Source organism: Pelophylax lessonae (assembly GCF_965119305.1).
Source record: "Pelophylax lessonae genome assembly, chromosome: 5".
Classification (NCBI taxonomy): Eukaryota; Metazoa; Chordata; class Amphibia; order Anura; family Ranidae; genus Pelophylax; species Pelophylax lessonae.
Window position 1 is genome coordinate 410539497 of NC_138772.1, and position 18865 is coordinate 410558361.

An 18865-nucleotide genomic window follows, 5' to 3' on the forward strand; every position below is an offset into this window, starting at 1 on the left:
ATATACGGCCTGGCGGGAGTCTCGTCCTTCTGAATGGACGTTCCGGAACGTCCTTCTGAATGGACGTTCCGGAACGTCCTTCAGAAGGAGAGAGATCGCGCCGCCGCGGGCACGCGCAGCTGCGCGATCTCGATGTGCCTGTGTCCCTCGGACACAGAGCAACATCATTCGGCAGGAGGGCCCTGTGATTGGCCCTCCTGATCACATGACGGCTATGTCCAATCACAGCCGTCGTGTAATGTAAATAGAGCCGTTGTAACGGCTTCGATCTCTTCTCCTCCTGACAGATCCTGTCAGTGAGGAGAAGAGGGATGATCGGTGCTGCTGCGGGGGTGATCAGTGAGTATTTCTAATTACTCACTGATCACAGGGGGGGGTCTGTGCTGGTAATCAGAACATTGATTACCAGTGCATCCCTGGGGGGGGGGGGGTGCCACTAAGCCACCAGGGATGCCCACCCATGACCACCAGGGATGCCCACTATGGCCACCAGGGATGGCAAGCAGGGCTCAGAGAGCCCCCCAGTGCCCTCCCTATCAGTGTTGCCCACCAATACCATCTATCAGTGCTGCCCACCAGTGCCGTTATTGCCATCTATCAGTGCCCATCAGTGCCCCCCATCAGTGCCGATCAGTGCCGATCATTGCCGCCCATCAGTGCCACCAATCAGTGCCCATCAGTGCCGCCAATCAGTGCTGCCTATCAGTGCCCATCAGCGCTGCCTATCACTGCCCACCAATGCTGCATATCAATGCTATCTATCAGTGCCCATCAGTGCTGCATATCAGTGCTACCTATCAGTGCTGCATATCAGTGCCACCCCATCAGTGCCACCCTATCAGTGTCTCCTCATCAGTGCCTGTCAGTGCGGCATCATCAGTGCTCATCAGTGCAGGAAAAAACATATCTATTTACAAAATTTTATAACCTAAACAAAAAAACTTTTTTTTTTTTTTTTTTCCAAACTTTTCAGTCTTTTTTTATTTGTGCACCAAAAAAGAAAAAACCTGACGGTGATCAAATACCACCAAAAGAAAGCTCTATTTGTGGGGAAAAAATGACACAAATTTGGTTTAGGTACAGCGTTGCATGACCGCGCAATTGTCATTCAAATTGCAACAGCGCTAAAAGCTGAAAATTGGTCTGGGAAGGAAGGGGGTTTAAGTGCCCTGTATTGAGGTGGTTAAACAAACATTTCCCCTGGCTATTTTCTTCATAGTTTATTTTGTATACCATTTCCCTAATATTTTCTCATTGTTTTGTTTTAATGGTTGAAATCTCTCCCATGATGTATAGTCCTACTTCTTGTGTTTTTCACAATTTTTGTTTTTGACTTTTTTCTCTTACATAATACTAGATCCAATCTGATGTTAAGCTGGACCCAACAAAGAGAATTCGCTACAGCATAGTTGGTAGAGGAGTGACACAACCACCGCTTGGCTTATTCATTATTAATGAAAGGACAGGAGACTTGAATGTAACTGGAATTGTGGACAGAGAAGAAATTGACATGTTCTTTGTAAGTTTTCCTCTATTTTCGATGCCTTTTATACTTCGGGTAACTCCTCAAATTCCTGCAATCTGTAAGATGTTAACATTTAAAGGGTAAGTTCGCCTTTACAAAAAAAAAAAAAAGCTGCCTTTGCAGAGAGGGGATATCTGTAGATAAAAACAACCAGTTCGAACTAAAATTGAAGAATACCCTTGCTGTAGGTGTAAGCCATTTACATACAGTACCTCGTGAAGCCTGACTGGAACACTCCCAGAACATTGCTAAGTGAGGCCTAGTCATTTTTGCTCACCTTTAATATCACAGGAGTGATCTTTTTATATGATTCAAAACTCCTCACTTATTCTTTCTCTCCCCTGATGCAGTAGCTTTGATAGCTCACTACAGTGATGGTGGGGGGTGAGCAGTAATAAATAGGCCTCGCTTAACCACCTCCTAGCAACATCCTGGGAGTATTCCAGTCAGGCTTCATTAGACAGAGCCGTACAGTTAATTTTTATCTACAGACGCCCCTTGTGTGTCTAGGCAGTTTTTTGGTAAAGGTGAACTAAGCCTTTAATCAAATTTATCAGTATTGTTATGATTGTATGTATGTTAGCGGGGGGCGCGCACGGCACGCTCTGTTATGTCCCGGCCCCTTACCACATGATCAGCTGTCAGCCAATGATGGCTGATCACATGATGTAAACTGAGCCGGTAATCTGCTTTTCTCTATCGTTCATTGACAGACGCAGTTCCATATTCTTCTTAACCATTGGGTTATGCTGCCCCCCTACATGAGTAGGACACTAGGCAGGAAAAAACTTTACCACGCCTATGGGGCAGTCCCTGAAGGCATACACCCACTCACTGCTATAGGATTCAGTTTGTTTCTGCCTAGTTTTAGGAGTAGGATCTAGTTCCCAGCTGGGACTTTGGTCTTGTGGTGGTTTTTTTTTTTTTTAGCTAGTTTATGTTCCTGAGAGAACTGCAATCAGCAGCCGGACTGGATATCCTAGATCCTTAAGGTCTTCCAGTCCAGCCAGCGAGCATGTGCAGGTTATAGCCCCACACTAGGCCTCACCAAGACAGAGCCCCAATGGACAGGGGCTGGCCCACGAGTGAAACACCTCGCCGGGGCGCAAACGACCTGGTTTGGCCTGAGTTGCAGCGTGCCCTTGGTGGTCAGCACCCCCATCCTGAGCGGAGAGGTAGTTTGTTTGGAGTAGCTGACAACATGAGGAGAAAAAAAAAAAAAACGGATCGGCGGCTGCTGTCAGAGGAAAATCCCCCCGAAAAGGAAAAGACACTGCTGCCTTATGTGTGCCCACCAGGGTCACCTACCAGTGAAGGTCAATGCCACCCATTAGTGCTGCCTTATCAGTGCTGCCTCATCAGAACACATCAGTGAAGGTGAAAAATTACCTGTTTGCTAATTTTTTTAACAAACTACCACCAAAAGAAAACTTTATTTGTTTGAAAAAAATTATAAATATTTAATTTGGGTACAGTGTTGCATGACCGTGCAATTGAAATTTAAAGGGCGACAGCGCTGAAAGCTGAAAATTGGCCTGGGAAGGAAGGGGGTTTTTGTGTCCCGTAGGCAAGTGATTAATTTAGAAGTTTACATCGGGAGCTTTCAGTTGTGTTAACCAACTTGGGAACATGAAATAGAATATTATACACATGCTTTGAAGGCCTTTAAAGCCCCACTTTGACTGTCACCTCCCACACCCTCTGTGATTGCTGGAACAAAAAAAAAAAAAACCCTATCTAAATGCCTGCTTTTACTTGCATTAACCTGAAATCGTACGATGCCGCAGTCCTGAGTCTCCTCTTCTGTTTACTTCTGCTTGGGAGTCCCTCTTTAGGAGTCCACATCGCAGCCTGCATAATGTGGACACTTCCTATTGAATGGCCACTGGTGGTGTCCTCAAAGGAGAGCGAAGAAGACTGACATCATAGGGTGATGACAGGGAACAGATGATCTCAGGCACCATCACAGCACTGGATTGGCAGTCCAGCCCCCTATTTTCACCTGAACTGGACCCAGTGGCGGCTTCAGCAAGGGATCTGGATAGTTACAAAGTTAGTCAGGTTGAAAAGAGACACAAGTTGATCTAGTTCAACCAATAAAACAGTTGATCCAGAGGAAGGCGAAAAAACCCAGCAAAGCATGATCTAATTTGCTTCAGCAGGGGAAAAAAATGTCTTCCTGATCCCCTGAGAGGCAATCGGATATTCCCTGGATCAACTTTACCTATAAAAGCGAGTACCCAGTTATATTATGCTTATATAAGAAAGAATTCAGGCCTTTTTTAAAGCAATCTATTAAGCTGGCTGGAACCACCTCTGGAGGGAGTCTATTCCACATTTTCACAGCTCTTACTGTAAAGAAACCTTTCCTTATTTGGAGATGAAATCTCTTTTCCTCTAGACGTAAGGAGTGTCCCCTTGTCCTCTGTGATGACCTTGAAGTGAATAACTCATCACAAAGTTCACTATATGGACCACTCATGTTTTATGTTTTTGTACTTGTTGATCATATCCCCCCTTAATCTCCTTCTCGAGAGATGCTTCTTATCAGTTTGGTTGCCCTTCTCTGCACTTTCTCCAGTTCCCCAATATCCTTTTTGTGAACTGGTGCCCAAAACTGAACTGCATATTCCAGATGAGGTCTTACTATTGATTTGTACAGGGGGACAAAATCCTATCTCTCTCTCTCGATATCTCTCTCTCGATATCTCTCTCTCGATATCTCTCTCTCGATATCTCTCTCTCGATATCTCTCTCTCGATATCTCTCTCTCGATATCTCTCTCTCTCTCGATATCTCTCTCTCTCTCGATATCTCTCTCTCTCTCGATATCTCTCTCTCTCTCGATATCTCTCTCTCTCTCGATATCTCTCTCTCTCTCGATATCTCTCTCTCTCTCGATATCTCTCTCTCTCGATATCTCTCTCTCTCTTTCGATCTCTCTTTCGATCTCTCTTTCGATCTCTCTTTCGATCTCTCTCGATATCTCTCGATATCTCTCGATATCTCTCGATATCTCTCTCTCTCGATCTCTCGATCTCTCTCTCTCTCGATCTCTCGATCTCTCTCTCTCAATATCATCTCTCTCTCTCTCTCTCTCTCTCTCTCAATATCTCTCTCTCTCTCTCTCTCGATATCTGCTCAGGGGCTTTGGTCCCTGGAAGAATCCAGGTTACCGATAAATGTATTGGAACTGAGAGCGATCAGACTTTGTCTGATTCACTGGACCGAGCAGCTCCGGGGCAGCCCGGTTCGGATCCAGTCGGACAATGCCACGGCCGTGGCTTACGTCAATCACCAAGGGGGCACCAAGAGTGTTCTGGCGGCCATAGAAGTGGCCAGCATTCTTCGTTGGGCGGAACGATTTGTTCCAGCTCTCTCCGCGGTATTCATTCCGGGGGTGGAGAACTGGCAGGCAGATTATCTCAGCCGTCAGATTCTGGATCAAGGGGAATGGTCTCTTCATCTAGAGGTATTTCACCAACTGTGCCTTCGTTGGGGCACCCCGGATGTGGATCTGTTGGCATCTCGGCTCAACAGGAAGGTGCGGAGGTTTGTAGCTCGCTCCCGCGATCCTCTAGCAGACGCCGCATACGCGCTGGTCGCCCTGTGGGGGCAGTATCAGCTACTGTATGCCTTCCCTCCTCTCAGGTTGCTGCCGAAACTTCTTCGCAGGATAGAGGTGGAGGGAATTCCAGTTATCCTGGTAGCTCCGGACTGGCCTCGTCGGGCCTGGTACGCCGACCTGGTCAGGCTGGTCGCAGACGTTCCTTGGCGACTTCCTCTCGGGAGGATCTGCTGTCTCAGGGACCGATCTTCCATCCTGCTTTACGATCACTGGCTTTAACGGCCTGGCTATTGAGACCCAGGTGCTGAAGGACAAGGGGTTGTCAGCTTCAGTTATTCCTACTCTAATTAAAGCAAGGAAAGCGACTTCCAGAAAAGTCTATCATCGCACATGGAAGTCTTATATCGCGTGGTGTGAATCCCTTGGGTTTCCTCCACGTTCTTACTCGGTGGCCCGAATATTGGCTTTTCTGCAAAAGGGGGTTGAGCAGAAACTGTCCTTGAGCACTATCAAGGGTCAGGTTTCAGCGTTAGCAATCTTCTTTCAGAGGCCTCTGGCTACTCATTCCTTGGTGCGGAGTTTCATCCAGGGGGTGCGGCACCTGGCTCCGCCGATGCGCACGCCCTTACCGCCCTGGGATTTTAATTTGGTGTTGTCGGTTTTTCAGAAACCTCCCTTTGAAAATATTAGGGAGATTCCCTTGCTTACTTTATCCCAGAAGGTGGCCTTTTTGGTGGCTATCACTTCTGCACGCAGGGTGTCAGAACTGGCCGCATTGTCCTGTCGTTCCCAATATCTGGTGGTTCATAGGGATAAGGTGGTTCTTCGTCCGAATCCATCCTTCCTTCCTAAGGTGGTTTTAGATTTCCATCTAAATGAAGATATTGTGTTACCTTCCCTGTGTCCTAAGCCCAGTCATCCTCTGGAGTTTGCGTTACATTCCTTGGATGTGGTTCGGGCGATCAGGGTATACTTGAATACTACGGACTTGTTTCGTAAGACGGATTCACTTTTTGTGATCACGGATGGCCCTAAAAAGGGGTTGCCTGCATCTGCTGCGACTATCTCCAGATCGATCAGACAGACGGTGGTACAGGCTTATTCCAAGGGTCGGGTTCCTCCGTTCCCTGTTAAGGCGCACTCCACTCGGGCGCTTAGTGCTTCCTGGGCCTTCCGCTATCAGGCGTCAGTGCTTCAGGTTTGCAAGGCGGCTACATGGTCGTCGGTTCATACCTTTGCAAAATTTTATAAAGTTGATGTGATGGCATCGGCGATGCCTCTTTTGGCCGCAAGGTTCTGCAGGCCGCTGTTTGAGGAGACCGTTGGTCTACCTCGAGGGTTTTTTTCTGTTGGGTTTTCAGTTGAGTCTCATCCTTTTGTCTGATGAGCCTTTAAGACTTCTAGTTGGCACCGGTTGGGCCTTCTGGATTGGATTTTGATTTCCGCTATCCCACCCCTCATTTGTGGCACTGCTTTGGGACGTCCCAATTGATATTAATCAAGAGGACTGCGTCTGTCAATGAGCGACAGAGAAAATTGGATTTTTGTAAGAACTTACCGTAAAATCCTTTTCTCTTAAGCTCATTGACAGACGCAGTACCCGGCCCCTCTGTTTATGAGTTGGGTTGGGTTAAATTCTCTGACACTGCTTTGTGACATAACTAACATCCTGTAGCAGGGAGAGAGAGGATATACCCTCTGGGACTGCCCCTAAGGTGTGGCCAGAACGTTTTCTTCTGCCTAGTGTCCTACTCCTGTAGAGGGCAGTATAACCCAATTGATATTAATCAAGAGGACTGCGTCTGTCAATGAGCTTAAGAGAAAAGGATTTTACGTTAAGTTCTTACAAAAATCCAATTATTTATTGATTTAGTCACTTAAGCACTGGACACTTTAATTCATTTTCATTGTGATGCACAATAATTTGTATATATGAGTTTATAGGATATTTAGCTAATTGGATAATTATTTATAGTAACAACACTATTTGATACTTTTGATTAATAGCACATACTGTATTTAATACCATTGATATATTTATTGAGATAGTAAGGTACAGTAATTTATTCATAATTTTACCACTTTAATGATTAACATTTGTAATTTTGCATATATTTATTGAGCAGCGCTGATACACATTTTATTTATCTTTCAAGGATGTTGTTCCACTGCAAAGCTTGGTGTCATCTGCAAAGACTGAAATGGTACTTTTAATCCCAGAGCAGTGGCAGCTGGTGCATTTGGGGGCACAGGGGCAGCGCCCCCCCCCCCCCTATCCATGCGTCCGGCCCCCTAATCTACATGCAGAGCGCTGGACGCATGGAGTTCAATGGGGTTTTTTTTTGTTTTTGTTTTTTCTGAAGCACGTGATTAGAGCCGGAGGTTCTAATAGGCTTCAAAAAAGGGTTGGCTCGGGGCGCAGTGAGCCCACCTATTTGTGTAACAATAGCGAATGAATATTCGCTATTGTCACACGGATCCTCCTCCTGGCCAATCAGGAAGCGAGTCTGAGACCGTATCCCGATCGGCCGAAAGGCGAAGCCATGCCATTGGCCAAGGAAGAGGAGGAGGGAGGACTCGAGGAGACGCAGGGGACTGAGGAGAAGACGCCGCTGAAACACATTAGGATATCTCTTGTCTTTCTCCATAATTGAATATTTGGTTGCATGGCTCATAGCAAAAATAACTTCACAATATCCAGGGGAACTGAGGGTCTGATGCTGTCATTTTTGCTGGAGCTTAACATGTCCAGTTCATGCTGACTGACAACTTCCTTCTCAACCCAGAAGCCTCACTCTTAACCACAGACTGATGTACATGTATGCCATAGGTTCCATAGCCATTATCTGTCGATGCTGGGTACAGACATTGTAGTGCTAGCAGACTCATGCTGTGGATCAGAGGTTGCATTCATTGATACAGCGAGAGACTGTCAGCAAAAGTTAAAGGGTGTGGTCAAAAAGTTTAGTTTTAACTTGGATTGGGGCTAGAGTTACCAGATTTTTCTACCCTGAGATTTGTTTGTATTGCCTCTTTGTTTATACTGTTTTACCTAGAACATGGATTTCTTACCTTGGAGAGTGTGTTATATGCCCATGGCACGTGATAAACAAATGTAATCTTTTCCAGATTTTGGTATTATATGAATTGGAAAATAACAGTACACATTAATAAATATTGGGTAGGTGGCCTAGAAATTTTTATGGATTAAAACATGTACATTAAAAATTATTCTATTTTTAATAGGCAGAAATTAAAGTATTACATTGGAATATTCCATATTTACCACTTGGGAGAATTCCAGTTGACAATTGTATAAAACCGCAGTTTAAAAATTTGTTAAATCTCTAAGTTTAAAGACATTCTACTTCCTTTTTTCAAATGGGGTTACAATATTTTTGCTTATTTGTGGGAGATAGTGGTTTCATTTGAACAATTTTCCAACCTGAGATCATTAATTCACTATACAATCATTTCACCTTTATTTTTTCTCAGTTAAAAGGTTATGCCAAAGATGAGACAGGAGCAGATGTGGAACCTCCTATAGAGCTTCGAGTTAGTGTTGAGGATATTAATGATAACCGTCCAGTGTTTACCAGCGAAGTTTTTGTTTGTTCAGTTGAAGAGATGTCTTCTGCAAGTAAGTAGTAATTTAATAATCTCTATAAGAGCAGTTCCATGAAAAATTGATTCGAGCGAAGTGTTCATTTATAACTGAAGCATAGTAAACTGCGTTTTGTATGCTTCAGTTTGTGTATGAACAGGAAGACTGTGCAAAGCTTTTCCTGTTAATTTCTTTGCAGTTGAGGCTAATAATTCGAATACAGGATAACGTGGAGACTTTTCTTAGGGTGGTGACAGCACAGCTTATTAGGTATGTCCTTTTTACAGTGTTGAATAAATGTAGCTCTGAATTATCAGAGCTCTCGCAAAAGCGAGAAAAAATGAGGGCTTGGGATCAAAGGAGTGGGACTTTTAGGGTACCAGATAGAAATTAAATATTTACCAAAAGTTGTAAAAATATCAAAACTTTATTAATGATACATAGATAAAATCATCCACTAAACAAGTGAGTGGAATGAAAGGATTGGGGTAACATGGAACAAACAAAAGACAATTTAATGGATATATCACATGATAATTTACAACAGTGCTACCAAGACCATCATACATTCAAATATGGGTGGCTGATCCGGTGGATGTTCCAGCTCTAGTCCACTAAGAATTGCCCAATTTGGAAAAATAATAATTTGATCCCCTGCAGATTAGGTTTGTCCACTTGCAAAGAAGTGAAGGATCTATAATTATCATAGGTGTATTTTAAAGGAAAGAGACAGAATTTCAACCAAGAATGCAGAAAAAAACACATGATACAAATGTTGTTATAATTTGAGTTGCAGTTCAGGAAAATTAAGTATTTGATCCGCTACCAACCAGACATAATTCTGGCTCCCATAGACTGGCTACAATATGTGCTCATGTGTTACACAGATTAGTCCTGTCAGTTTAAGAAAGGCGCTTCTAATAACAACTCGTTATGTGTATAAGACACCTGTCCCCAGAATCTTTCTTCCATTCAAACCTTATTATCCTGGGAAAGACCAAAGAACTGTCAAAGGACATCAGGGACAAGTTTGTAGACCTGCACAAGGCTTGAATGAGCTACTTAGAAGACCATTAGCAAGAAACTCTGTGAGAAGGAGACAACTGTTGAAGCGAATATTCGCAAATGGAAACCCAACATAACCCTCAATCGCCCTCGGTCTGTGCTACATGCAAGATTTCTCCGCATGGGCTAAGGATGATCAATATGATCATGAGAAAAGTGAGAAATCAGCCCAGGACTACCCAGGTGGAGCTTGTAAATTTTCAAGGCAGTTGGGACCACAGTTGCCAAGCAAACCATTGGTAACCCAATACATAGCCATTGATTGAAGTCCTGCAGGGCCCACAAAGCCCCCCTCCTCAATAAGGCACATGCACAGGCCCATCTAAAGTTTGCCAATGAACAGCTAAATGATTCAGGTAAGGGATGAAGAAAAAGCTGTGATCAGAGGAGACCAAAATTGAGCTCTTTGGCATTAGCCCGACTCGCCATGTTTGGGGGAAGAAAAAATGCAGACTATGACCCTAAGAACACTATCCCTACAGTCAAGCAAGGAGGTGGAAACCTTATGCTTTGGGGCTGATTCTCTGCTCAAGGTACAAGCCGACTTTGCCGCATGGAGGGGCCAATGGGCGGGGCCATGTATTTTAAAATTTTGGATAAGAACCTTCTTCCCTCAGCCAGAACACTGACGATGGGTCGTGGATGGGTCTTTCAGTGTGGCAGTGCCCCAAAACATTCTGCCAAGGCAACAAAGGTGTGGCTCAAGAAGCACATTAAGGTGACCGAGTGGCCTAGCCAGTCTCCAGACCTGAATTCTATAGACAATTTATGGAGGGAGCTGAAACTTCTAGTTGCCAAGTGACAGCCAAGAAACCTTAAAGCGTAACTCCACTTATGTTGAGAAAAAAAACATTCTCCTCTGGGTGATCTCTGTACATTGCAGGGATTTTCACAAACTTTGTTGCAGATTCCTACCTTTTTTTTGTTCTGAAGAAATCGCTGTTAGTTCCTCTGTGCTGAGTGGGTCAAATGGGAGTGGTTTCATAATTATCAGCTGTGACAGCTGCAGTAAACTGAGGAAAGCTGCTAGGCCTGCATCAATTTAGACGTGTTCTTGTTGGGAGTATCTCACCAAAAATCACATTTTTGTTGCAGGGGATGCCAGAAATCTGACTTGTATCTTAGTGCAGACTTCTGGGAAAATTGGTGAGCGAATCACACAAGCAGGAAACTGTTTCTGGGTTGTGGTCAGCACACATTCTGTTTACAGAACAGCTACAGGTTGCCATATTGCATTGCATTTTCATAAAATTACAACAGCTACAGTTTGAAAAGGAAAGGTATTTTTAATAACATTCAATCACAATATGATTTGTGTCGTAATTGTATACGCTATATTGTTTTTTTCTTTATTTGCTGATTTTTCTTTTCCCTACAAAAGTGGAGTTGCCCTTAAGGATTTAGAGAAGATCTGTAAAGGAGAGTGGACCAAAATCCCCCCCCCCCCCCCCCCCCCCAGGACGTGTGCAAACCTGGTAACCAACTACAAGAAATGTCTTGTCTCTGTGCTTGGCACGAAGTACGAAGTCATGTTTTGCTTGGGGATCAAATACATATTTTACTCACTGAACTGCAACTCAATTTATAATATTTGTATCATGTGTGTTTTTTTTTCTTTTTTGATTTTTGGTTGATATTCTATCTCTATCATTTAAAATGCACCTATGATAAAAATTGTAGCCTTCATTCCTTTGTAAGCTGGCAATCCTTACAAAATCTGCTGGGATCAAATAATTTTTTCTTTCGTTTATTGACGGACACAGCTCTTGATATTCATAACCATTGGGTTATACTGCCCCCTATTGGAGTAGGACACTAGGCAGAAAGAATCTGGCTACACCTATGGGCAGTCTCAGGGGGGTATACTCCCTCTCTCTGCTATAGGTACTCAGTTTTTTTTTTTTTTTCTGCCTAGTCAGGAGTAGGGACCTAGTTCCTTGCTGGGATCTCTAGTCCTGGCAAATTTTTTCTTTTTAGATAGAATTTTTTTCTCCTGGGTTTTTTTTCCTGTGAGCTCTACAATCAACTGCCCGACTGGGTGACTGGCTGGATAATCTAGATCCAGTGGTCACTCCAGTCTGGCCAGCGAGCGAGCGCAGACCTCAGCTCTGCGCTAGGTCAGCCGCAACCTAGCCCCACTGGACGGGGGCTGGCCTGCGAGTTAAACGTCTCACAAGGTTGCATACGACCGGGTCTCGGCCCTAGTCACAGCGTTCTTCCTGGCTGACAGTTCGATAGCCAGGGGTTCTGTCTGGAGCAGTGCCCGCCTGGTTGGTTCCTGTTATGGTGAATAGTTGTTCCCCCTGGGCCCCTCCTTGGGACAGTCGGACCCCCGGGTTCACGTGGGGCACCCCCCTTTCATCTGTTCCCATCCATCCCTCCCCCTCCACTTATGCTGGGGCTGTGTGGGTAGTCTGGTCCAGCTCATTGGGTGGGGGCAGGGTGCTATGCTGGCCGGGGGTTGCACTGCTGATGACCGGACTAGCGGCTGTGCGTGGGAGGGGTTGTACCTGGTGGGGGCTGCTACCAGGGTCCCCTGTCCTGCCCGGCTCTGTCCTTGAGGCCTACAGATCCCTCGTGGTGTTGCCATTTTGCTGTAGCCTGTGTGTTTCTTTGCAGGGCGGCCATGTTTATGTAGTCCGGCGGCGAATTTGCGGTGGTTTGCTATTGAAAATAGCAGCAGCCATGACAGTGAAGCCCTGTGGGTGGTGAATTTTCAGCAGCGGGGCCCTCCTCATCCCCTGGTGCTGACTCCTGGATCTTTTCACTTCCTGATCGCTGCATGTCTAGTGTAGATTATCCTGGTGGCTGCAGGTGCCAGTTTCTGCTAAATGGTGGGGTGCACTCCCTCTCTGCTAAGGATCCCTTGGTGCTTTGTGTCTGGCGACTGGGTGGTGCTGGCAGCGCGGTGGGGGTTGTCCCTTTGCAGTGTTACACTTTTTGTGGGGTCCCCCTGGTGACTCATGGAGTCTTTGGAGCACATGTCCACACCTGATCCCCTCTCTGAGGCTTCAGGGCCCTCCGGGTCCCAACCATCCATCGATGCACTGACGGCGGTCCTGGAGTCCTGTGTGTCCCGGGTGGAAGGGGCTTTTGGGCAACAGGCTACCAAAAAGCACCCCCCTGCCTCATCTGTCTCATCAGATCCTGAATCTGGTTCGGCCGCCGCAGACGTGGGTCACCCTGCTGGGTCTGCGACCACGCGCCCGGAATTCTTCAGATAATGAGGATGATTCCTCCACATCTGCAACGGCGCACAAAAAGGCGCTGGTGGAAGCACTGATTGTATCTGTGCGTGAGACTTTGAAGATGGAGGATGCAGCTGCGATGGAGGCGCAGGTTCCCTTTGGCACTCACAAGCCATCCAGAGCCACAAAGGTGTTTCCTTTCCCCGCCTATTTTGACAGAATTATCGCTAAAGAGTGGGGATGACCAAAGTGTCCCCTTGGGGTCCCTAAGCGATTTACTAGACAGTCCCTCTATGAGGAGCCCCTTATTAAGAAGTGGACTGTTGCACTGGTGGTGCACCCTTCGGTTTCCAGATTGAACAAGGCAACCATGATTCCGGTTGAAGAATCCCTCCACCTTATAGGATCCAGCTGCCAGGAAGGCGTAGACTATGGCCCACAATATATACTCTGTTATATATATATATATATGGCTGTTTCGGCACTGAGATCGGTATTCACCATTGCCCTGGTGTCGCAAACTCTAACCAAGTGGGCTAAGCTTTTACGCCGTGACCTGGAGGGAGAACCGCTCCCCCCTGCCTTTTCTGAGCTGGCGGACCAGCTGGTACAGGGGCTGCAGTTCATCTGTGATGCCACTTTGGATGCTATTTCCCTAGTGGCTCGGGTCTCTGTTTCGGCATTGAGATACAATGCAGGTAAGCCGCTCAGGGGAAACTGCATAATCAGGTGCAGGCCAGATTCGTAGTCCCAGGCAGCACTCTCAAACACAAAGCAGTGAACGTACTCCGATATAAATGAAAAACGTAGAATTTATTCACAGCTGTAAATCCAAAACAAGACTTGAAACCATCACGGAATAAGACCAAGGGTTGACGCGTTTCACGGAATTACATTTGCTTACTCATAACCACGGACAACATCCACTTAAATGAGACCCCTGAAATTCCATTAGAGTTCCCCATCAGTGGAGGAAAAGCAGATATATTGGTCCAGTGATCTACTATCACAAAAACGCTTTTAAAGGTGTTTGTGGAGGTGAGCGGCCACTGCACCCATTTTAGGATATGGCTCCCTTCGAGTGACACGGTTCACTTGCAGAAGTTCCACAAAAGTCACCATAACTTCTTTTTTTTTTTGTTGTGAAGAGTCACGAAAGTCACCCCTTTTGTTTCAAGCATTAATTTTGCACTTTTACACATGGACGTATTTATCATCATCACTTCACAATCTTTTTATTGATTCATTTATTGATTGTTATTTTGTATGTGGATATCGTATTATCACTACACAAACCTATCTTTATTTGTTTTTTATGCACTTAGGAATATCTTTTTTTTTTTTTTTAATCACTCATCACTATAAGTCACTATTGAATTAATTTATATATTTATATATTTTTGTATTCATCCCATCTATATATTGAAACGTGTATTGTGGTACCGCTAGGATTTTGTGCTATATACATAGCTTTGGGTAATTATCCCCTGGACCAACATTTAGCGAGATAGGCGCCAATTTCCCCTCTTCTTTCCTTTGAATGAAGATATTTTGTTGCCTTCCCTGTGTCCCAGGCCAAAACATCCGAAGGAAATTGCCTTGCATACATTGACTGTGTCCGGGCAATTATTGTGTACCTGGCAGCTACTGAGTCTTTTAGGAAGTCAGACTCACAATTTGTGCTCATGGATGGGCCTCGGAAAGGGTTGTCGGCTTCCTCTGCGACCATTTCCAGATGGATTAGACAGAAGGCTATTCAGTTCTATACCATCAGGGGTCAAGTTCCTCCTTTCCCTGTCAAGGTGCACTCTACTCGGGAACTTAGTGCCTCCTGGGCTTTCCGTCCTCAAGCGTCAGTGACACAGGTTTGCAAGGCAGCTTACCTGGTCTTCGTGTGCTTTTTCACAAAGTTCTATGAAGTGGATGTGTTGGCATCTGCAGATGCTTCTTTTGGCCGCAAGGTGTTGCAGGCTGCTGTTTAGAGGACATGATCCTCTTGAGGGTGTATTGTTTGTTTTTTCAGGTTGATTTGGTTGAGCTCCCGTTGCCTGGTTGGCCACTGTTTAGCCTTGGGAATTTGTTTGCTATGGTTATGATGATCAGGAGCTGTGTCTGTCAATGAACGAAAGAGAAAATGGGACTTTTAACTTGCCGTAAAATCCATTTCTCTGATGTTCATTGACTGAAACAGCACCCACCCCTTTGTGGAGTTGGAATTCTTCCGACACTGCTTGTGACAAAACTGAGTACCTATAGCCGAGAGAGGGAGAATACTCCCTGGGACTGCCTGCCCATAGGCATAGCCAGATTCTTTTTCTGCCTAGTGTCCTACTCCTGTAGGGGGCAGTATACCCCAATGGTTTTGAAGATCAGGTGCTTTGTCTGTCAATGAACATCAGAGAAGTGAATTTTTCAGTAAGTCAAAAAATCCCATTTTCCCACTGTACATGTCCGAAGTCAATGAATGAATGTATTGGAGCCACTGTGTCAGCATAATAGCAAGGCAAATATCACTTTTAAAGCGAAGGGTGGCAATGGCAGGGCACACATTTTTTACTTTTGAAAGTTTTTTAATTTTATCTGTTTTAGTTGGCAAAAAGTTTAATTCTGCAAGGCCCTATTTTTTTTTTTTTTTTTTGGTTCACACTCCCACACTGCGTAGCCAGGAAGGTGATGCCACTTTTCTATGTTGCAGTAAAAGGATTGGCCTCGGAAGGGTCAGAATTACTTTGGCAAAGTCATCTCTTTGCTCACCGCTTCTGCAAGGATGTTCCTCTCATTTAGCTGACTGCACTGAGAAATGCAGGAGAACTTTTCATTTTCACAAAGCATGTGTAATTGCACTAATTTGTTTGGTATAATGCTTTATGACCTTTACCTGGAACAAAGTTTTCAGTGCTAAACTATTTTTTATTCTTTGGCGTATGTCACAACATTGGCAGTTACTCCCATCTGCAGGGATTTTGGCTTTGTTTCTAATTGTAAACGTTCTCCTCACAAGATTTACAATACCTACACAAACTGTTGCTAAAATATATAATTTTGCTGATATTTAACTTTTTATTCTTTTAATTCAGATACTCTCATTATGGTTCTAAATGCCACGGATGCAGATAAGCCTAACACCCTAAATACCAAGCTTGCCTACAAAATAATTTCCCAAGAACCAGGAGACAAACTCCTTTTCCTGCTGACAAAGGATGGTGAAGTTCTCACAACGTCAGCAACACTTGACCGAGAGGTAATTGATGTTTATTAGGCATAGTACTTTAGGCAAACTGCTAAATACAGTTAACATGCAAATTTGTGTTTTTGATGCCAAATAACTTGCATACTGGTCATCCAATCATGTGATCAAGGTATTGCTTCCAGACAACACATCCAGGTCCTAGATTTCACTGCAGACTACACTGCAGTTTAGCAATATAGTCTTATAATTGGGGAGTGACAGAGTAGTAGCAAACAGCTGAGATCACATACAATCAAACCATTATACAAAGTAATAGAGCTCAGTAAAAAAAAAGATTCAGTGCTTATGGGAGTCGGGCAGCTAGCAACCAACTAGGCTGATACACCTTACCGATCATACAATACAGATAAAACAAAATTACCCATGTGCAGCACCATAAATAGTACATTACAATCAGAAAATATAATGTAACTCAATTTAAAACCAAAATGTAATCGCATAAATCAATAAGGTTCATGTACTAAGATTGTGTCTACCACCATTGTCAGATCTGTATCCAATTTAAATGTGAGTGCATGAACTTTATTGATCTCATTGATTATTCCAACATTGGAGAGCGCTGATAGGCTGAGAGTGATTCCCCTTCATCATGGTTTGAGTGATGTGCGGGGAATTATAGAATCTGGTATTAGTCTTTTATATCAAATTACTTTTTAAATGCTCCCAGAACTCCTCTCTAAATGCTCCCAGAAGCTGGCCGGCGTGCGTTCCACAGACTTGCCAGAAGTGAGGTCATTGGTTAGTAAGGAAGTGTAGACAGGTGTCATGTCATGGTAAACCCCGTTGATGCCTATGCCCTGTGGGGGATGAAACATGTTGGGGCAGGAGGGAAAGGAAGGTGTGATCTAAATGGAGTAAAGGCTGAGGCTGCTCCCACACTTTACATGAGGGTTTTGTGTGATGTGTGTTTCCTGGGACGACTTTTCCTTTCTCATTTCTCCTCCTTGCTCAACATTTCATAACTTCGTAGGTCTTTCCTTCTTGAATGCAATTTGCTTGACTCTCTGACTTTGACATTTCCCCAGTCACTAACTCACAACAAGCATGCAGCAAGTTAAATCAGAACCCCTGTTTTCTCTTTTCATTCATTGACCGACACAGCTCCTGGTATTTATAACTATTGTGTTATACTGCCCCCTACAGGAGTAGGACACTAGGCAGAAAATAATTTTGAGTACACCCATGGGCAGTCCCCGGGGGGATACTCCCTCTCTTTGCTATAGCCACTCAGGTTTTTTTTCTGCCTATTTAGGAGTAAAGACCTAATTCCTTGCTGGGATCTCTGGTCCTGGCAAATTTTTTCCTTTTTAAGATAGAAATTTTTTCTCCTGGATATTTCCTGTGAGATCCACAATCCACTGCCGGATTGGGCGAGGAGCTGGATAATCTAGATCCAGTGGTCACGCCAGTCTGGTCAGCGAGGGCACTCAGGCTCCTCACTAGGTCAGCCGCAACCTAGCCCCACTGGACGGGGGCTGGCCTGTGAGTGGAACGCCTCGCCAGGTCATATATGACTGGGTCTCAGCCTGAGTCGCGGCGTTCATCCTGGCCGACAGCCCGCCCCATTTCGATGGAGAGGGGTTCTGTCTGGAGCGGTGCCCGCCTGGTTCCTGATATTGTGAGTAGCTGTCCCCCCCTCAGCCTTGGAGGGTTTTGGGGTGGACATGGCCCCTCATTGGGACGGTCGGACACCCGGGTTCCCCTCCTTCCTGTCAGGCACCCCCCTTGCCGAGTCCCTCGCATGCCCCCCCCCCATCCCCTCCACATACGCTGGGGCTGTATGGGTGGTATGGCCACTGTTACTGGGGTGGGGGCAGGGCGCTTACTAGCGATGGGGGAGTGGGCTGCACCGCTGGTGACCGGATGATCGACTGTCCGGGGGGGGGTTGTACCTGGTGGGGGCTCCTGCCAGGACCTCCCATCCTGCCTGGATCTGTCCTTGAGACCTGGTCTCGCTCCTGTATGCCTCGTGGTGCTGCCATTTTGTTGTAGCCTGTGTATTTCTATACACGGCGGCCAGGTTTGTGTAGTCTGGTGGCCATTTTGCTGTGGTTTGCCATTGAAAATAGCGGCAGCCATGACAGTGGAGCCTCATCCCCTGGTGCTGACTCCTGGATCATTTTACTTCCTGATCGTTTCATGTGTAGTGCATTATCCTGGTGGCTGCCAGCGCTTCTTTCTGCGGGTCGTGAGTCTGGTGGGGTCCTCTCCCTCTCCCTGCTGAGGATTGCTTGGTGCTTTGTGCCTGGGACCAGGTGGTGCTGCCAGCGTGGTGGCGGTTATCCCTTAGCAGTGTTTTACATCTTTGTGGGGTCCCCCTGGTGACTCATGGAGTATTTGGAGTATATTTCCACACCTGATCCCTCTCTGCTCCTGCGGGTCCCTCCATATCCCAACCATCCATCAATGCACTGACAGCGGTCCTGTGGTCCCTTGTGTGCCGGGTTGAGGTGGCTTTTGGGCGACGGACTAGCAAAAAGCGCCTTCCCCTGCCTCATCTGTCTCATCAGATCCTTAATCTGATTCAGCCGCCAAGGACGTGGGTCACCCTGTTGTGTCTGCAAGCATGCGCCTAGAATCCTCTGATAGTGAGGATGATTCCTCCACGTCTGCGACCGCGCACGAAAAGGCGCTGGTGGATGCACTTATTCTATCTGTGCGTGAG

At 45.5% G+C, this 18865-nt stretch overlaps 1 protein-coding gene across 2 annotated transcripts in view; it reads left to right on the forward strand.

Annotated features, from left to right (window-relative positions):
* Positions 1-18865, forward strand: part of DSG2 (desmoglein 2) — a 104830-nt gene that overhangs the window by 42972 nt on the left and 42993 nt on the right. For both annotated transcript variants that reach the window (XM_082259740.1, XM_082259741.1), the window contains exons 4-6: positions 1358-1519; positions 8589-8733; positions 16028-16191. In XM_082259740.1, the coding sequence (XP_082115866.1) occupies positions 1358-1519; positions 8589-8733; positions 16028-16191 (471 nt within the window). The remainder of the gene's footprint in view (positions 1-1357; positions 1520-8588; positions 8734-16027; positions 16192-18865) is intronic.